The 18345-nt window shown below is 43.9% G+C and overlaps 1 protein-coding gene across 3 annotated transcripts; it reads left to right on the top strand.

Moving 5' to 3' along the window:
- The first annotated feature begins 1608 nt into the window (after positions 1–1608).
- On the top strand, positions 1609–18294 carry LOC120033370 (oocyte zinc finger protein XlCOF6-like). 3 transcript variants are annotated; one of them, XM_038979684.1, is made up of 10 exons: positions 1609–1713; positions 7497–7699; positions 7828–7914; positions 8098–8175; positions 8478–8570; positions 8690–8816; positions 14614–15094; positions 15439–15497; positions 15968–17125; positions 17648–18294. In XM_038979684.1, the coding sequence occupies exons 1-10, from the start codon at positions 1710–1712 to the stop codon at positions 17839–17841; spliced, it is 2484 nt and encodes an 827-aa protein (XP_038835612.1). In that variant the 5' UTR covers positions 1609–1709; the 3' UTR covers positions 17842–18294. The 3 variants fall into 3 exon arrangements, with proteins under 3 accessions (XP_038835612.1, XP_038835614.1, XP_038835613.1); XM_038979685.1 differs by lacking the exon at positions 1609–1713 and adding an exon at positions 6043–6293; XM_038979686.1 differs by lacking the exon at positions 8478–8570.
- The last annotated feature ends 51 nt before the right edge of the window (positions 18295–18345 follow it).

Consider the following 18345-nt stretch of genomic DNA (forward strand, 5'->3'; position numbering starts at 1 on the left):
ACGAGAGAGAGAAATACATGCTATCACACACACATACAAACACAAAAAATAAAGCCAAAGCTGTCAGAATAACTAAATTGCAACCTGGTTTACCCACTGGCCTGTTTTTGTGTCTTGAGTCTGCCTGTTACTGTCTGTTAGTGTGTATGTCTCTGTTATAGTGTGTGTGTCTCTGTGCCGTCCACATGGAGGGTCAGAGGTGAAGTGCCCTCTCCAGTGTGGTGCCTCTTCTGGTGTTTCTTTCGGTCGCCATCTTGTGAGAAGCTTCTCCCACAGTCAGAGCAACTGTACGGTTTCTCTCCAGTGTGAATTCTCATGTGTGTGGTTAGTGTGTCCTGTTGAAAGAAACGTTTGTCGCAGCAGGAGCACTGGAGAGCTCTCTCTCCGTAATGGAACCTCCTCAGATGCCTCATCACTCCATCGGAGCGGGTAAAAGTCTTCCCACATACTGAGCAAGGATAGGCTTTCTTTTCAGAGAGTGGTAGTTCGTGTTTGCGCTTGTGTCTCCTGTACGTTGCATCGTGTCTGAAACTCTCCCCACACTCGTTGCAGAGGTAGGGTTTCTCTCCAGTGTGTATTCGCTGGTGATGTTTCAAACTATGTGCCTGTGTAAAACCCTCCCCACAGTGGGTGCATATGTATGGCATTTGTCCACTGTGTACTCTCTGGTGTCTTTCAAATTTTCCTTTGTGTAAGAACCGCTTACCGCAGTCAGAACAGTAGAGGGCCAGCTCTTCAGTATGTACTGGCAAGTGTGTTGTTAGTTCTTCCAGGTCAGAAAAGCTCTCGTCACACCTTGGACAGCCGTGAGGTTTCTTTTCCTTGTGTGTAAGGTGATTTTTTTCCAGATGTTTTTCAAGCTGCTCCAAATGGACAAAGCCTTTCACACAATCAGTACAGGGGTGTTTAAGTTTCTTCTTCTTTCTTTCATGTGTTTTCAGGTGTGATTTCAGATGATCTGTGCGGGTAAAACCTTTACCACACTCAGAGCAGAGGTACGGCCTCTCTGTCATATGAATTTTCTGGTGTGTTTTAAGATTATCCGAACGGGTATAACTTTTACCACAATCAGGGCAGATGTGACAAGGCTTCTGTTCTCCGGTATTAGAACTCTTGAGACGGTCCTCTGTATCGTGAGGCTCTTCTCCATCCTCCTGTTTTATTTGCACCTGCAGTATATCTGTGTGTTGATTGTCCCTCTCTATATCAACCATTGTCTCTGGAGTATCCTCCTGTAGCACTTGAAAGGAATCTTTTGATGATTCGGTCAAAAGGAGGACCACTTTTGGGCCAAAGTGAAAGGGGAGATTCTAGGATTCTGATGTGTTGTCCCAGGTAAGGCTCTCCCGCTGGTGGTGTGGTGGACAAGATCTGATAGGATCTTCTCACAAAATACCATGTAGTCACGGTCTTGATGTAAAAAATAAAATAAGAAAAACAAGGTTAGCTAGTTCGTAGTTTGACAAAAGACAAAAGTAGGCAAATGTTTAGCCAGTTAGCTAGTTACGTGCCTAATTTGGTTGATTATCAAAATCCATCAGCTTTGTTGTTGTTGTGAGTCGCAGAACGCACGCTGGCTATCTGCTGCTCTATCAACTTCCGGTTCATCAAAAGTTTACGAGGAAACGAGCAGCTAGCCTTGCCTCTTCAATCAACATTTTTAAGATACGACTAAAAGACGGCATATAACATTTCCACGGGGAAGCAATATGGGTATGCATTAATGTAAAGATTGTGGCTAGGTAGCTATACAGCTTACTCTTTCTAATCAAGCTGTCGGTGGAAGCAGGCCGTTGTGGGTGTAGTTTAACGTAGCTAGCTAACGTTAGTTATCTAGCTAAAGTTAGCTTCCGCTGACATGAGTTATTTTCTCTAGTCTAGGTATCAAATATTATAGCCTAGCTAAAATTGCACACTCAGTTTCAGTGCATCTCCTGCGAAATGTGGGATTAACTGTAAAATATACTCATACGTACTTGCTTGGTAGTATCACTCGGGTGGTGCTGTGGCCTATGCACCAAGTTTGCCTGCTAGGAGTCATGGGTAACTGCATACATTGAGCGTGTCTGAAAGTGGGCGTTGCGAAATAGGATCAAGTGGGAGGATCAACAAAAGCGTAAATCTAACAGCTAATTGGGCAGATAGTTGCCACTCAAGACCGTTTTGCGTGGCTGCTTCCTTGTAGCGTTTTTTTTATTTCACAAAAAAAAAAAAATATATTTTTTTTTTATTAACAACAAATCAATACAGAAAGTACATAAGGGAACACAAGTATATATAGATTATATATAATGGACAATCGAGCTAGGGGGTACAATATCACATTACAATTACACAAGGACCTTAAGGGACATACATACACTTACAATTCTAACAGTTTTTTTGTTAGTAGAGTATTTAACTGTCTTAAAATACAGTTCAATTTCTTTTTGTAGGGTAGGAAAATGTGTTTTTTTGTTAGTAAATTTACATTTGTGTATATGAAATTTGGCCAAAAGAATAATGACATTAATTACATAAAAATGTTTCAGCTTATTTTTATCTTATGTAAAGAATCCAAGCAGTACATCTCTCCACAATAGGGTAAAATCTTCATAAATGTGTTCAATTATAAATCTACTGATGTCTTGCCACAGTTTTCTTACATGTATACAATGCCAAAAAAGATGCAACACTGTTTCTGGGTGGTCATTACAAAAGGAGCAATTTGAGTTGATGTTTTCCTTAAACTTCTTCATATAGTGGTTGGCAGGATAACATTTATGAATAATTTTAAAGGAAACTTCCTTAATTTTGTTAACAAGTAGGTATGTGTGTGGCAACATCCAAACTTTTTTCCAACAGATATTATCAATAAATCCATTCCAATAAGGCATGACATAACGTATAGATACAACATCCTGCTGAAACAAGGTTCGTATCGCTCTGTTGTTGAATGGACCAAAAGAGAAACAAATCTTTCCTACTGACGAGTCAACAGGGTCAATAGAAGGTAGGCTCTGAGGGTCAGGTCTTGACACGTTCCTGAATAACAGAGCAACACCTGCGGGAATGGCGTCTAAAACAATTGCAAAATCTTTAGGTGTTACAGGGACCTTGTAAAGTGATAAGAATTCCTTATAACTGAGTAAAAGACCCTCTGCATTTACCAGTTGGCTCACCAATAGGATATTATTTCGGAACCAATATTCTAAAAACAAAGAAGTATTTTTATACAATATATCCCGATTATTCCATATATAATATCTGTGTGGAGAAAAATTGTGTTTATAAATTAAGGACCATGACAAGAAAACCTGCCGATGAAAAGCAGAAAGTTTCACTGAAATGTTGTCAATATTATAATTGCAAAACAACATGAAGTTAAGGCCACCAAAAGTAGAGAAGACATGATGAGGAATAAAATTCCAGATAGAAGTGGGTCTTCTTAGGAATTGTATTATCCAATTGATCTTAAAAGTATTATTTAAAGTAGTAAAGTCCAGAAAATTCAGTCCACCATTCTCATAAGTGTTCATTACAACAGTTTTCCTAATGTAATGGGTACGGTTTCTCCAAAGAAAGTTGAAAAGCATCTGGTCTATCTCCTTGCTTATTTTACTGTCAAGATATAAAGATAAAGCGCCATATGTTAGTCTAGAGATACCTTCGGCCTTGGTTATTAGGACTCTACCTTTTAAAGATAAGTCCCTCTGTAGCCATTGATTTAGCTTCTTCTGGGTATTTTTAATAAGAGGGTTACAATTTAGTAAGCCTCTAGACTTCTGATCCTTTGTAATGGTTATGCCTAAATATGTATGTTCTTCTTTTACTGGAATACCATAATATGAAGGTGTCACACAATATTTGACAGCTATGAGTTCACATTTATTAATGTTAAGGTATAGACCAGACGCTTTGGAAAAGGATTGTCTCACATTGATCGATATGGGAATTTGGTTAGCGTCTTTCAGAAAAAGTGTAGTATCATCAGCCAGCTGGCTTATAATAATTTCTTTACCAGCTATGGAAATACCTTGTACAGGACTATTATTTAAAGAATTTGCAAGAAGTTGGGTGATTAATAAAAACAAGTACGGGGAGATAGGACAACCTTGCCTAATTCCTCTCTTTAACTCAAATCTAGGTGAGGTGCCATGTTTCAGTTTGATAGAGCTGTTACTATTTCCATAGAGAGTCTTAATAGCCTTACAGAAAAAATCCCCAAAGCCAAGTCTCTCAAGGGAGTGGAAGAGAAACTGATGCTCTACTGTCTCAAATGCTTTATAAAAATCTAAAAATAATATGAAGCTATCCTCAGTTATTAGGTCTGAGTAGTCAAGTATGTCTAATACTAGTCTGACATTGTTAGAAATATGTCTGTTCCTCATGAAGCCAGACTGTGTTTCATCAATGATTGCATCCAGGACTTTAATTATTTTTGCATGTAGTAAGGCTAATATCTTATAGTCATTATTAAGAAGACAAATTGGACGCCAGTTATCGATGAGCAGCACTTATTTTTTAGGCTTAGGTATTAGTGTTATTAACCCCTGACTTATTGTAGAAGGGAGAACATTGTTTTTAATACTCTCTAAAAAGACTTCAAATAGGAAGGGAGCTATTTGTTCAGAAAATAATTTGTAAAATTCTGGTGTAATTCCATCAACACCTGGTGATTTATTGTTCTTTAGATGTTTGATAGACTCTATAATCTCTTCAACTTTGATGGGTTCATCACACTGTTTAGATTCTATATCACTGATAGAGTGAACATTATTCAGAGTTAAAAAACATATCTGTGGATTCCTGACAGTACGTAGAGCTATACAATTTTCTTTAAAAATTGCTACAGTATTTAGCAATTCATTTTGGTAATCTGTAATAACACCATCAATGTTTAATTTATGGATAGTGTTATTTTTAGAGTGAAATTTCTCAAGTCTAAAGAAATAGGATGAATTCTGTTCTCTCTCCTCAATCCATTTTTTCCTAGATCTAATAAAAGGCTCCTTCTGCTTTTAATCTATATATATTATCCAGTTTATTTTGTAACTCAATTAGTTCCATCTTCTCCTCCCCCGAGAGGCCGGCTGGGGACCTCGTTTTAGCTAAACTCTGCATGGTCAATCCGACGTCTGCATTGGCCATTTACAGCGATATACAGCGATATGTCCTCTGCAGAAGTCAGGGCATTCCTACCTGGGGTTCTGAGTGGCGCAGCGGTCTAAGGCACTGGTTCGAATCCAGGCTGTATCACATCCGGCCGTAATTGGGAGTCCCATAGGGCGGCGTACAATTGGCCCAGCGTCCGGGTTTGGCCGGGGTAGGCTGTCATTGTAAATAAGAATTTGTTCTTAACTGACTTGCCTAGTTAATTAAAAGGTGGACAAATATATATATGTGTATTTTTTACCAAGACCACAGCCTGTCGTTTCTAATGGCAACAAATTAGTCATAGTGGGCAGAGCCAAGCACGAGCTAGCGAAATCCTATTGGCGCGTTCTAGCCAACATCTGCATATTTCCGTTAGGGAACGCCTACTTTGAAATGCGCGTGTGCAATAACTCAATCCGCCTTTGCACTCCTTCTAAACAACGTGATTTTTTAAAACTTTAGCAAAGGGTAAAGTATAAACTTAGTCCACTCTGTTCATAACATATTTTAGTTTTGGGAACAGAAAACCGTATTGCAATCAAATGTTTCATAAATTGAGAAAATTAGCAGAATGTCGGCCGAAATCCATTTCGTTACATCTTCTCGCACTTCCATATTTGGTAGTGAGTGGAAACACCAAGCGAATGCTTCACATTTATACATCCGGTGAAATATCTGTCTCATTGTTCTGTGTTCATATTTCTTGCGCTTCGCGGAATAGCGCAGAGCTGTTGTAAAGGAAGTCTTCTTCTACGTTATTTTGGCGATCGCACAATTGAATGTGCATCCCGCCACCTACTGTGCGGGATGTAAAACAGGACCCCCGTCCAATCAGATCTGATCCCCTGTTAAAAATAAAAACAGATCTGATCCCTACACAGGCTCAAGGGGAACCTGGGAGGGCGGGTCTTCCGGCACACACTTGAAACATGGCCAAATAATTTACAATTCTTACACAGCAGTGGTTTGGGGACGAAAGTATCTTACATAACCAAGCTTCACATGCGGACGTATTTGCACTTTATCAAAAAACAACAGGACCGACAGACTTTATTTTCTCCATTCAGGACATTTATCTTCACCAACTTTGCTCGACGCGCTGCTTGATTCGAACTCAGCATCCACATCTGCCACGTTAATTGTCCTAACCTGCCAAGGTATTTATCCTAACCTGCCATGTTATTTGTCCTAACCTGCCACGGTAATTGTCCTAACCTGCCACGGTATTTGTCCTAACCTGCCACGGTAGTTGTCCTAACCTGCCACGGTAGTTGTCGTAACCTGCCACGGTAGTTGTCGTAACCTGCCACGGTAATGATCCTAACCTGCCACGGTAATGATCCTAACCTGCCACGGTAATTATCCTAACCAGTTTAGCTAAAAGTGCAAAATGACATTGAGTGGCAACTGCCCAATTAGCTGTTATTTTTCCTTATCCACTTTTGTTGATCCTCCCACTTATTTCGCAACGCCCACTTTCAGACAATCAATGTATGCAGTTACTCATACTTGGCCAACAGTGGAGGCTGCTGAGGGGGGTACGGCTTATAATAATGGCTGGAACGGAGGAAATGGAAGGGCATCAAACACATTAAAACCATGTGTTTGAGGTATTTCATACGATTCCGCTCCAGCCATTACCACGAGCCCGTTCTCCTCAATTAAGGGGCCAACAACCTCCTGTGTTGGCCAGCACAGCTCACAGTGTATCTCTGGTCCAGGGCGTTAGTGCATCCCTCTAATGCCCTGGACCAGCACTATTCACAGTGTAGCTCTGGTCCAGGGCGTTAGTGCATCCCTCTAATGCCCTGGACCAGCACAGCTCACAGTGTATCTCTGGTCCAGGGCGTTAGTGCATCCCTCTAATGCCCTGGACCAGCACAGCTCACAGTGTATCTCTGGTCCAGGGCGTTAGTGCATCCCTCTAATGCCCTGGACCAGCACTATTCACAGTGATGACCAGTGGTGTGATTCTTGTATATGGTTTAATTTGTATTGTTTGAACACTTGCATCTCCCCTAACGTCCACCCTTCTTTAAAGTAAGCACTGCTGTACTATTAAGTAAGTAAGTAGCCTTGCATGAGTCTATTTCCTTTTTTCTGATGCGTGAGGCAGCTTGATGTGTACTCCCTTTGGACAGGACATTAGTCTATCGCAGGTCTTTACCCCCAATCCATTGCTGAGTGTCAAGCAGAGATGCATCTGGTCCCATTTTTACAGTCTTTGGTGTGACTTGGTTGGGGATCAAACGCCTAAAATTTCAATCTCAGGGTGGACACTCCAGAAGTATTCAAACAGGGCAAATGTGTGCTTTGTGTAGCCTGCCTGTCTATACTTACCTCCCCCTCCTTCCCCACAGATGGCCCCCTCCCTCTCTCTTCTCTGAGACTCCTGGTGCCCCCGCTGCGTCTGATGTCTGCGGTCATGTGGCAGGTGGTGGGGCGGCGGAGTTTGGAGCATTATGGGAAGCTGGAGGACTTTGTGTGTTTGGTCACAGAGACCGTTCCAGAACTACTGACTGACAGGCAGAGAGCATTACTGCTTCTGGGCCTCAGAGCAAAGGTGTGTTTCTTCCAGCATTAACCTATACAGTATTTTCCATGTGCTGCAAATCAGAAGTTCACCTCTGTTGTAAAGTGTTGCACAGTGTTGTCATTTTAAACGGACCTCCTGATCGGTCCGTCTTGCAGATGTCCCAGGAGTGGATAGTCGAGGATGTCGCCCCAGAACTCATCCAGACTCACCTGGACAGGATCCAGTCCATCTGTCTGACAAAGGTGAGTGAGAGGGCTCATGGGAACTGGATTTTTACAGCCTGCCTTTTGCTGAATGTATAGAGTGATAGGGTGGAGTAAAGGGAGGGAACCAAGTGCCAGAATGGGGACACACCTTTTCTGAGTGCTGAGAGGGAGGCGTTTGGCCCTGACACACACTAAGGTATGTGTCTGTTGTTTTTACAGTCCAGTGACAAGGCCTTTGAGGATGCCAAAGCCAGGCTCATGGCGTACACCCGGAGGAGTCCAGGAGATCGATGGGCTGTAAGAAAATTAATCTTTCTTCACTTGAGTAACATGCAGCAGAGCAAGTGACAGCACTGTACTAAACTCTGAGTTCAGTGAAGAATTGTTCTCTCTACTATCTCTCTCTCTACTATCTCTCTCTCTACTCTCTCTCTCTACTCTCTCTCTCTCTACTCTCTCTCTCTCTACTCTCTCTCTCTCTCTCTCTCTCTACTCTCTCTCTACTATCTCTCTCTCTCTACTCTCTCTCTCTACTATCTCTCTCTCTCTACTATCTCTCTCTACTATCTCGCTCTCTCTCTCTCTACTATCTCTCTCAGTTTGGTCAATACTTTAATGCAGAGCTGGAGTCTCTGGTGTGTGTGTTCCTCTCCAGACTGGAGGAGCTGCTGCCAGTACCAGACTTTAAACAGGTACACAGTGACCCCATGTCAACCCCAACTTCACTACTAAGAGACTACACAGGCTACATATTGACCACATTTACCAACCACACTTTGACCACCACACATCTCCCCCCTGTGTTCCCCAGGCTGCTTCCTGGCTTGATTCTGTCCCCGGTGGTGTTGATGAATGTCTGCAGTCTATCCCCCACAGTGACAGGCTGAGGTCTGTGCTGCAGAGCCAAACGTGCTGCCGGGAACACCTGGTAAATAGAGGTACGTCACCAACCCAGTCATAGTCTGTAGTCTCACATTTTTTTTTTTTCAATTTAAAGTTTTATTAAGTTTTCAATCAACCAACCAAACACATTCCACATTCACAGATGTGACTTAAAAAATAATAATAATAATAATAATACAAAATTGTTTTATATATATATATATACATACATACATATACACACACACACACACACAAATAATAATTATAACAAAATTTAAATTATAGAACTTGCAGCAGCACTATCAAGGTTCTTATTAGCTATTTCCAGCCTTAGCTGAGATGACGAGCCAATAATTAGTTTTTAGATTTTACAGCACCTTACACAACACGCATCTGCTCATCTCCCTGATTCCCCCATTCACTCTGTCCAATTTGAAATATAGTTGAGTAGTGGAGACCAGAGTCTATCAAACTTGGGCTGTCTCTTGTGGAGGTCATAAGTGAGCTTTTCAAGAGGGAGAAAGTCAACAATCTGGTCAATCCACATTTTAAATGTAGGAGAAGTATTAGAGGCCCACAATAGAAGAATACATTTCTTAGCAAAGTATGTAATGGTCATGAGCAAATTTTCTCTGTCAGGATCAAGAACAAAGTCCTGCTGGGCATTAAGAAGATAGAGACACGGGGTCATATCAAACTGTACATCTAGTATTTTCTGTGCAGCAGTATGTATAGATTGCCAAAATCTGTCAATCTCTCTACAGCTCCAAAATACATGCATATAGGTTCCACTTTGAGGTACATCTTTTACAGTTAGGAGAAATGTCTGTTTTCATTTTATGGAGTCTCAGGGGAGTGTAATAAAATTTGTACAAAAATTTGTAATTAGATTCTTTCATTTTTACATTAGTAGAGGAGCAGTATACCCTGTCGCAAACCTCCGCCCATAACTCATCACTGATAGTCAGACCAAGGTCCTTTTCCCATATTATTTTCAAAGGAGTAAAGGAGGATCCTCCTTTCTCAGAAAGGAGTCTATAGATATAGGATATTTTGCCTTTAATGGATTGTGCTGTGACAAGAAGGGTTTCAACTTCATTCAACTGAGTTCTAAACCTCCTCTTGGAAGTAAATGAGGAGATGACATGTCTAATTTGAAGATATTTAAAAAAATGGGATCTTGGCACATTGAATTCATTGCAGAGCTCTTGAAAGGATTTCAGTGTAGTGGTCTTCTGATGAAATAGGTCTGAAAAGGTCCTGATTCCTAGAGTATGCCAAAGATTAAAGTTGGCATCCCTCAGGGCTTTTGGCAAGTCTGGGTTGCCTACTATAGGCGAGTGAGAACATATTTGGGAGGAGATGCCCAGGTATTTCTTACAGTCCCTCCACGCTCGTAGGGTGCTGTAAACCACAAATGTTTTGGCTATGTTGCCCACTTCACTAAAGTTATTAATGAATATAGTTGAGCTTAGTGGCAATGAACCACAGGATTGGGCTTCTATCTGGATCCACGTTGACTCTTGTCTGTTTGTGATCCATGTTAGCATGTTGCGGATTTGGGCAGACCAGTAGTACAATTGAAGGGAGGGAAGGGCAAGACCACCCTTAGATTCAGGTTTCGATAGAGTGGAGAGCTTGATCCTAGGTTTTTTATTGCCCCATATAAATTTGGTGATGCTTTGGTTAATTGTTTTGAAAAAGGAAGCTGGGAGATAGCATGGGAGCATCTGAAATAAATAGTTCAGTCTATGGAGGATGTTCATACGGATTACATTAATTCTTCCTACTAAGCTAATTGGGAGGGAGATCCAGGTTTGGAGGTTGTTCTTGATTCGATCCAGGAGTGGAAGATAATTCTCCTTGAAAAGCCTATTCAGATCTGGTGTTATGAATATCCCAAGGTATTGAAACCCCTGTCTTCCATTGGAATGGGCATAGTGTCTTCATAGAACTGGTGAGTGTAATATTGAGAGGGCAGACAGTGGATTTGTTAAAATTAATCTTATAACCTGAAAACGTGCCATACTGAGCAATTGTGTCTAAAATGGGAGGAAGGGATTTCTCAGGGTTGGATATGTAGAGCAAGACATCATCCGCGTAAAGCGAAATCTTGTGCTGCAGGCCGCCTGCAGGAACACCCATAATACTTGGATTGCTCCTTATCAACTCTGCCAGAGGCTCCGCCCCCAACAAGTAGAGCAGGGGGGACAGCGAGCACCCTTGTCTTGTGCCCCGTCCCAAAGGGAATCTGTCAGAGTTCAGTCCGTTAGTAGTCACCATGGCATTTGGATGAGAGTATAGTGATTTGATCCATTTAATAAAGTTTGGGCCCATGTTGAACTTTTCTAAGACTGAGAACAGAAAGCTCCATTCCATCCTGTCGAACGCCTTCTCAGCATCCAGTGAAGCCAGCAGGACAGGGGTCTTCTGTGCGTTTACTTGATCAATAATATCAAAAAGACGGCGAATGTTATCAGAAGAGTATCTGTCTCTAATAAATCCCGTTTGGTCCGCTTTTATTATTTTGGGAAGAAGAGTGTTTAGTCTTTTGGCGAGCAATTTGGTAATTATTTTGTAGTCGAAATCCAACAAGCTTATGGGCCGGAAGGAGGAGCAGGATAGGGGGTCCTTGTCTTTTTTGAGCAACACTGTAATGCGAGCTGTGTGCATTGAGTCTGGGAGAACTCCGTTTTTGCAAAAATCCTCCAGCATTGGCATGAAAATAGGGCTAAGCTGGGGCCAAAAAGCTTTGTAGAACTCTGGGGAATCCATCTGGGCCTGGGGACTTGTTAGGTGGCATGGAGGTAATTGCCTCCAGGATCTCCTCAGGAGTGAAGGGGGAGTTGAGATCTTCTTGGTCGGTCTCTGATAGTTTAGGTAGCGAGATTCCCTCTAGGAAGGAGTGGAGTTCTGCCTCCGTGTGTTTTCTCTCAGAGGTATATAGTTTGCAGTAAAAATCATGAAAAGTTAAATTGATCTTTTTTGGGTCATATGTGACCTCATCCTCTGCTGTTCGGATAGCCATAATTGTACGCTCTGACTGCTCTTTTTTTAATTGATAAGCAAGCAATCTACTAGGCCTATTGCTATACTCATGGTATTTCTGTTTAGTAAAGAAAACTTTTTTTTTAATCTCCCGAGTATAGTCCAAATTCAGTTTGGCTTTGGCTGCTTTAAGTTGACTCCAGGAGGTGCTGTCTGGGGATTGTTTATGTACTTTTTCACAGCGTTCCAGCTCCCTCTCCAGATCTAGCCTGTGTGCTTCCATTGCTTTTTTCTTAGAGGAAGCATATGCAATTAGATGACCTCTTAGTGTGGCTTTAGCAGCGTCCCACATTGTGGCCGGAGAAACAGGAGAATCTTTGTTGTCTTGTGTGTAGTTGTCTATCCATGTAGTTACCAATGTATGGAATGCTTCGTTTGATAGCATGGAGGTGTTGAATTTCCAGCTCTTTGATCTCGGGATGTTTTTGCAGAGGTCAATGCGGAGGTGGACAAAGGCGTGATCCGAAAGCGCTATGGGTCCGATTGTACACGTGGCTGAATTTATGAAACTCTTTGGGATAAAAATGTAATCTATACGGGAGTAGGTGTTATGGACATTAGAGTAGTATGTATAGTCCATAGCTGAGCTATTAGTCTCTCTCCAGATATCTATCAGTCCCATCTCTTTAGTAAGAGAGTTCAACATCTTTGCAGATCTAGGATTTGTGGTGGGGACTTGAGATGATTTGTCTAGGGTTGGGTTCAGGGTACAATTAAAATCTCCGGCCAACACTCCAAAGGAAACACAATGCTCATTGAACAGGGTTATCATTTTCGACATAAAAGCAGGAGTATCTGTGTTAGGGGCGTATATGTTTAAGATAGTAATTGGTTGCCCATACAGTGACCCAGTTATCAAAATAAATCTCCCCTCCGGATCAGATATGTTTTTGTCAATTATGAATGGAACATTCTTATGGATAAGTATTGCTGTACCTCTACTGTTGGATTTGAAAGATGAGAAATACACCTGTCCCACCCAAGCTCTGCGGAGTTTGGCATGTTCAGCATCACATAGGTGTGTCTCTTGCAATAGCGCGATGTCTGCTTTTTCCTTTTTTAGAGCACATAGTATCTTTTTCCGTTTTATTGCATGGCCTAGACCGTGGCAGTTCCATGTCAATAGATTTAAGGTACTAGTCATCGTCATCGAACAGTAATCGAACTTTAGTGCAAGTCATCTCTGGGTAAAGGTGGATAGTAGTTACAGCTGCGTTCACATAAAAGGAAAATAAATGGTTTACATAAAATAACAATCTCTGAACACCCCAGCCGAGTTCCCAAACAACTCGACATATCCCGTTGGATCTATTACCTCCCCGCTCAGTCACAATTCTGTGTTCCAACAAAAAAAAGACCGGGAACAGTTAGCAACGCACAACGTCTCCCCCTCCCCACCAAAGAAATGCCTCATCCTCTCCACCCCGCATTGAGTAAATGACAACGTAGCCCCCGTCCAGACCACATTAAAAAAGGGAGAAAATAAAATCAATAGCCCAGCCTACATATAGTAGGCCTAGGTTATAATATGGGGCCTATCCCTCTCAGCTAAAGGAACATAAATATAGATTGGACGGCTATAATGACATTTAGCAGGGCGGGTGGGTCTTTGGATATCGGCTATATGTTGTCTTACCTCCTTTAGTAATAACAGTAATCGCATTTAGTCAATGGTCCATTTCTCATTGACCGGGGTTGTCTTTCAAAAAACGTTTTGCCTCTTCGGGAGTTTTGAAGTGTCGCAGGGCTCCTTGGTGAAGAATCCTGAGCTCGTTTGGGTATTTGAATCCCCTAAAGATGCCTCGGTCAATGGAGCATTTCTTCACCTCGTCAAACTCTCGGCGCTTTCGGCGTATTCCAGCTGACAGGTCCTGGAGTAAGGTGAGTTTGGCGTTTCCCACTGTAATGGTGTTGGTTTTCGCCGCCTGTAGGACTCGTTCCTTGTCGGTGAATCTCAGGAAACGTATGGTGATTGGGCGCGGTGGTTGTCTGGCTGCTGGTGGGGGCCTCAGTGCTCGGTGAGCTCTCTCGAGTTCTATGGGCCTGTCGGTGGACAGGTGGAGCCACTCGGGAAGTTTGTCTTGCAGGTAGCGGATCAGTGGCATGTTTCCCTCTTCTTTTTCGCCCAGATTTAATAGAACACAATTATTCCTTCGCCCCCTGTTTTCCAGGTCCTCTGTTTTCTCTTCCAGCTGCTCTATATTTTTTTTTAGCATATGCTATTGTTTCCATGGCGTCTGTCAATAAGTTTTCCGTGGATAGGATTCGCCCCTCTGCCTCGTCCAGGCGCCCCGCGTTTATGGTTGTCTTGTTGTTTATGTCAGGCAAAGCATTTTCCAGGATTGTCACCTTCGGCCCCCTATCGCGCTGAGCGTTAATGGCATCTAGTTTAGTGTTGAGTTCTGTACGTTGGGATCTCAGCTCAGAAAAGATGTCTTCGACAGAGTGCGAGGTTGGCATTCGTTGGGCCTCGGGGGGGAACGGGTCCTCTTTCTCCTGGCTAATGGCGCTAGCTTTTTCTGAAGCTAGCTGCTTCTTGGAGGCTTTTTCCGTCGCTAGTACTCGAGTCCGGGTAAAAATGTCACCTGTAGTGTTGCCTTTTGAAGCCGCCATGACTTTTTGACTAAAGCTAAATGAGTTTAAACTTGAAGTGGAGGTAAGATTAGGAATTGGAAACTACTTGTGCGGAGCTCCTAGTTCATGCGGCCATCTCGTTCAGGGGTCACCAGTCTCACATTTTTAAAACTTTTAAAATAACTATTTGATTTGTTTACAACTGTGCTTCTCGCTTGTCTTGTGCAGACTCCAGCCCATCCCAGACCAACCTCCTCAGCTCTCTACCTGTTTGTCTTCCAAATATGATGGTGTACCATCCCTCTGCCGACTCTGACAGTGAGTCAGAACCCTTCCCTGAGGAAAGGATGGATGAAGAGAGAGGAGAAGAACAGGAGAAGGTCTGCATCAACCGAGAGGACGATGAGAAATCGAAAGTAGCCGAGCTGATTGGTCAAGACCAGGAATCAGCCAATAGAGTGGGAGGAGAAACGGAAACGTCCAACCTAGGGATTCTGGGTTTCATTGTTCAGAGCCAATCTATAATGATTATCCCCCAGCCGGGCCAGCACTCTCTTGCTGTCGTCTCCCAGTCTGCACCCACTCTCACCCTGCCTGTGGCCTGCAGGGGGCAGACTGCAGTCAACTCTCCCTCAGGACAGAGCAGGCCCTCGCCAGAGAGGAACACGGTTCCTGTGAGCAACCAAAAGCCCCAGGCCTCACTGGGGAGGTATGTGTATGTGTGTGTGTTAGGAATGCAGTAGCGTGACAGAAAGTATGGACAGATTGTATCCGAATGGGTGTTTTGAGTGGTAAGTGTGTGTGAGTGGTAGTGTGACGATTGGTGTGGACAGAGTATGTGTGGTTGTTTAGAGTGTGTGTCTAACACCTCACTGAGGAGGAAAGTGTGGTCAGCGTGTGTGTGGAATGCAGTAGCGGGACAGTAAGTATGGACAGATTGTATCTTGTGTGTTTTTGAGTGTACATTATTTGAACAGTGTCGAAACGTGAACTGTGTGTGAGTATTGGGTAAATGATGAATGATTTAACATGACATGTTATTTCCCACCTCAGCATCATCCCTGAGTCGTCTGATAAGCCTGTAGAATGTATTAGGGTGGAGAGTGACACAGGTGAGTGTCTTATACCCTCCTAACCACCTGCAGCTCACAGGAGGCTGCTGAGGGGAGGACGGCTCATAATATTGGCTGGAACGAAGCAAATGGAATGGCATCAAACACCTGGAAACCATGTGTGTGGTTTATTTGATACCATTCCACTCCATTCATTATCACAAGCCCGTCCTCCCCACCAGCCTCCTGTGCTGCAGCTCCCTATCAGGTGTACGCGTAAGATATTCTTATTTTGTCCTCCATTACAAACTCCATTTCCCAATATCCTCTCTGCTTATCCTCTCATGTGCCTTTTTTAAATATACGTAGTTCTGTCCTTGAGCTGTTCTTGTCTATTAATGTTGTGTGTTATGTCATGTTTCATGTTCTGTGTGGACCCCAGGAAGAGTAGCTGCTGCTTTCACAGCAGCTAATGGGGATCCTAATAAAATACCAATTACCTCTCACCTTCTCTTCCTGTTTCCTCACAGACAGCCCCACAGGAGAGTCCTCGTCTTCCGAGACGCTCCCGTCTAGCGTATCCCACAATCCCCGGCGTGTTGCCCACAAGTGCCCGACGTGCGGGAAGTGTTTCATCTACCGTTCCCAGGTGCTGCGTCACCTGACCACACACTCACGAGGCGGCCGCTACAAATGCGCCCAGTGTGGCGTTGGCTTCCCAACGCCCTGGAGCCTGAACGACCACAAGCGCTCTGTGTGTGTCACCGCCACCTTCGACTGCGCCCAGTGCGGGAAGCGGTTTGCGTCGCTCCGCGAGCAGTACCGCCACCGCCTCACCCACAAGACCAACACCTGTTTTCAATGTGGGGCGGGCTTTAGGACCCAGCTGGAACTGACCCGACACCACAAGACCCACTGGGCCCAGCCGCTGCACCAGTGCTGCCTGTGCGGCAAACGCTTCCGCCTCCTCTCCAGCCTGACCAATCACAAGCAGACTCACTCGTCCGGCGGCGGCTTTGCCTGCACCCAGTGCGAGCGTGTGTTCGGCTCGGCGAAGGAGCGCGACGCCCACCGGCAGATGCACCGCGTACCCAAACTCGTCTGCCCTGTCTGCGGCGAGACATTCACCTCGCAGGCCAAACTCATCAAACACCAGCAGACCCATCCGGTCCCAGAGGGGAGCGAGGGCCAGAGGTACAAGTGCCGTTACTGTGAGGAGACGTTTACAGGCCTGACCCTCATGAGGATCCACCAGAGAAGCCATCTTGTGGACAGACCTCATCAATGTGACCAGTGTGAGAAGAGCTTCACTACTCTGGGGTCCCTCCAGTCCCACCTCAGAACCCACTCGGAGGAGAAGCCCTTTCTCTGCGCCCACTGCGGCAAGCGCTTCCGGACCAAAGACGGCATGGAGGGACACCTCCGGATCCACACGGGCGAGAAGCCCTTCCACTGCTCCTACTGCGGGAAACGCTTTACGGCGCTCGCCGGGTTGAACGTTCACGTGCGGCGGCACACGGGCGAGAGGCCGTACGTGTGTGAGGTGTGCGGAAAGGCGTGGCCCTCTGGTGGGGACTTGCAGAAACACATGCGCTGTCACACAGGAGAGAGACCTTACAGCTGTGTTGACTGTGGGAAGACATTCTCCATATCCTGTCACCTGACAGAACACATGAAGACACACTCAGGTCAGAACCAGGAGCTTGTAGTTAGCTCGGATTTTGGCAATGAGGCCCAAAGAGTCAGATGAAGTTGTGGATACCATTTTTATGTCTCTGCGAGCAGTTTGGAGGAAGTTGCTAACTAGCGCTATTGCAATTGCTAAGTCCCAGAACAATACCCATAGACTTCCAGTCATTGCGCTAATGCTAGTTAGCATTGGCTCGCGAAACTACCTCTAACTTCCTTCATACTGGACACAGAGACATAATAATATCCACGAGTTCATCTGACTCTGGGGAAGTAGATAAAGGGACAACATCCCGAAGTATCCCTTTAAGGGGGCAGTTGATTTAACAACTATATGGTGTATATGAATGATACTGTTGTCATTTGTCCAAGAAATGCTAAACATGTTTGTACTTTCATATGTGATGCAGGACATAAGCAATGCGTTTATACATTTGTGATCGATGATAATAAAACTAACAATTTAATCGTAGTTCTGTGTAATATTGATTTATAGTCCTAAATACTGTCCCGTCCCTCAGGTGAGAAGCCGTTCTCTTGTCCAGAGTGTGGGAAGAGCCTGAAGAGGAAGTTTGATCTGAAGAAGCACCTGTTGACTCACTCTGGAGTGCGTCCGTACCCCTGTCCTCACTGTGACAAGAGCTACACCCGCCGCACACACCTCAACAGGCACCTACAGAAACACTCGGCTGAGCTGTTAGCAGCAGCATTGTAGCCCCAGCATCATTTGCCCATGGATGGACATCTCAATAGTATTCTGTCCTTGAAATAACAATGGGCTCCCATCACCAAGATTCTGAATTCAATGACTTCCAGAGACTAGAGCAACAGAACGTTCTGCCTAAGATGGCAGGGGGACGCAATGTCTCCCTGCTGGTTGAGTTAGATTGACCGAGATCATGTGACCTTTCCTGATTCATTTTGTGTTAATCAAGAATATGATTTCTGTGTGGTCTGACTGTAGTCTGTCATTATCAAATAGACCTAAAGCCATTTCTGTCTCCTGATTTTCTATGTTGTGGCCTCATTTTTTGGTGAAACAGTTCATTATAAAATAGTTGACTGATGGGTAATTGTTGCCTGAATAATGCCTCTTCAACTTATATCCTGTCTGTAATTCAGTTTAATATTTTCTTCTGTGCTTTGATAAAACCTATCCCAAGTTCTACCAGTGTGTTGGCATTCTTCTTCCTTACCTATGACTGCTGGTGGTTATAAT

This window comes from Salvelinus namaycush, chromosome 40 (genome assembly GCF_016432855.1).
Source record: "Salvelinus namaycush isolate Seneca chromosome 40, SaNama_1.0, whole genome shotgun sequence".
NCBI classification, from domain to species: domain Eukaryota; kingdom Metazoa; phylum Chordata; class Actinopteri; order Salmoniformes; family Salmonidae; genus Salvelinus; species Salvelinus namaycush.

Bases quoted from the DNA above. Each gene is read 5' to 3' on its own strand.
- LOC120033370 (XM_038979684.1), top strand. The intron at 8,176-8,477 runs GTAAGAAAATTA...TATCTCTCTCAG, and splicing joins GTCCAGGAGATCGATGGGCT to TTTGGTCAATACTTTAATGC. The intron at 17,126-17,647 runs GTCAGAACCAGG...CCCGTCCCTCAG, and splicing joins ACACATGAAGACACACTCAG to GTGAGAAGCCGTTCTCTTGT.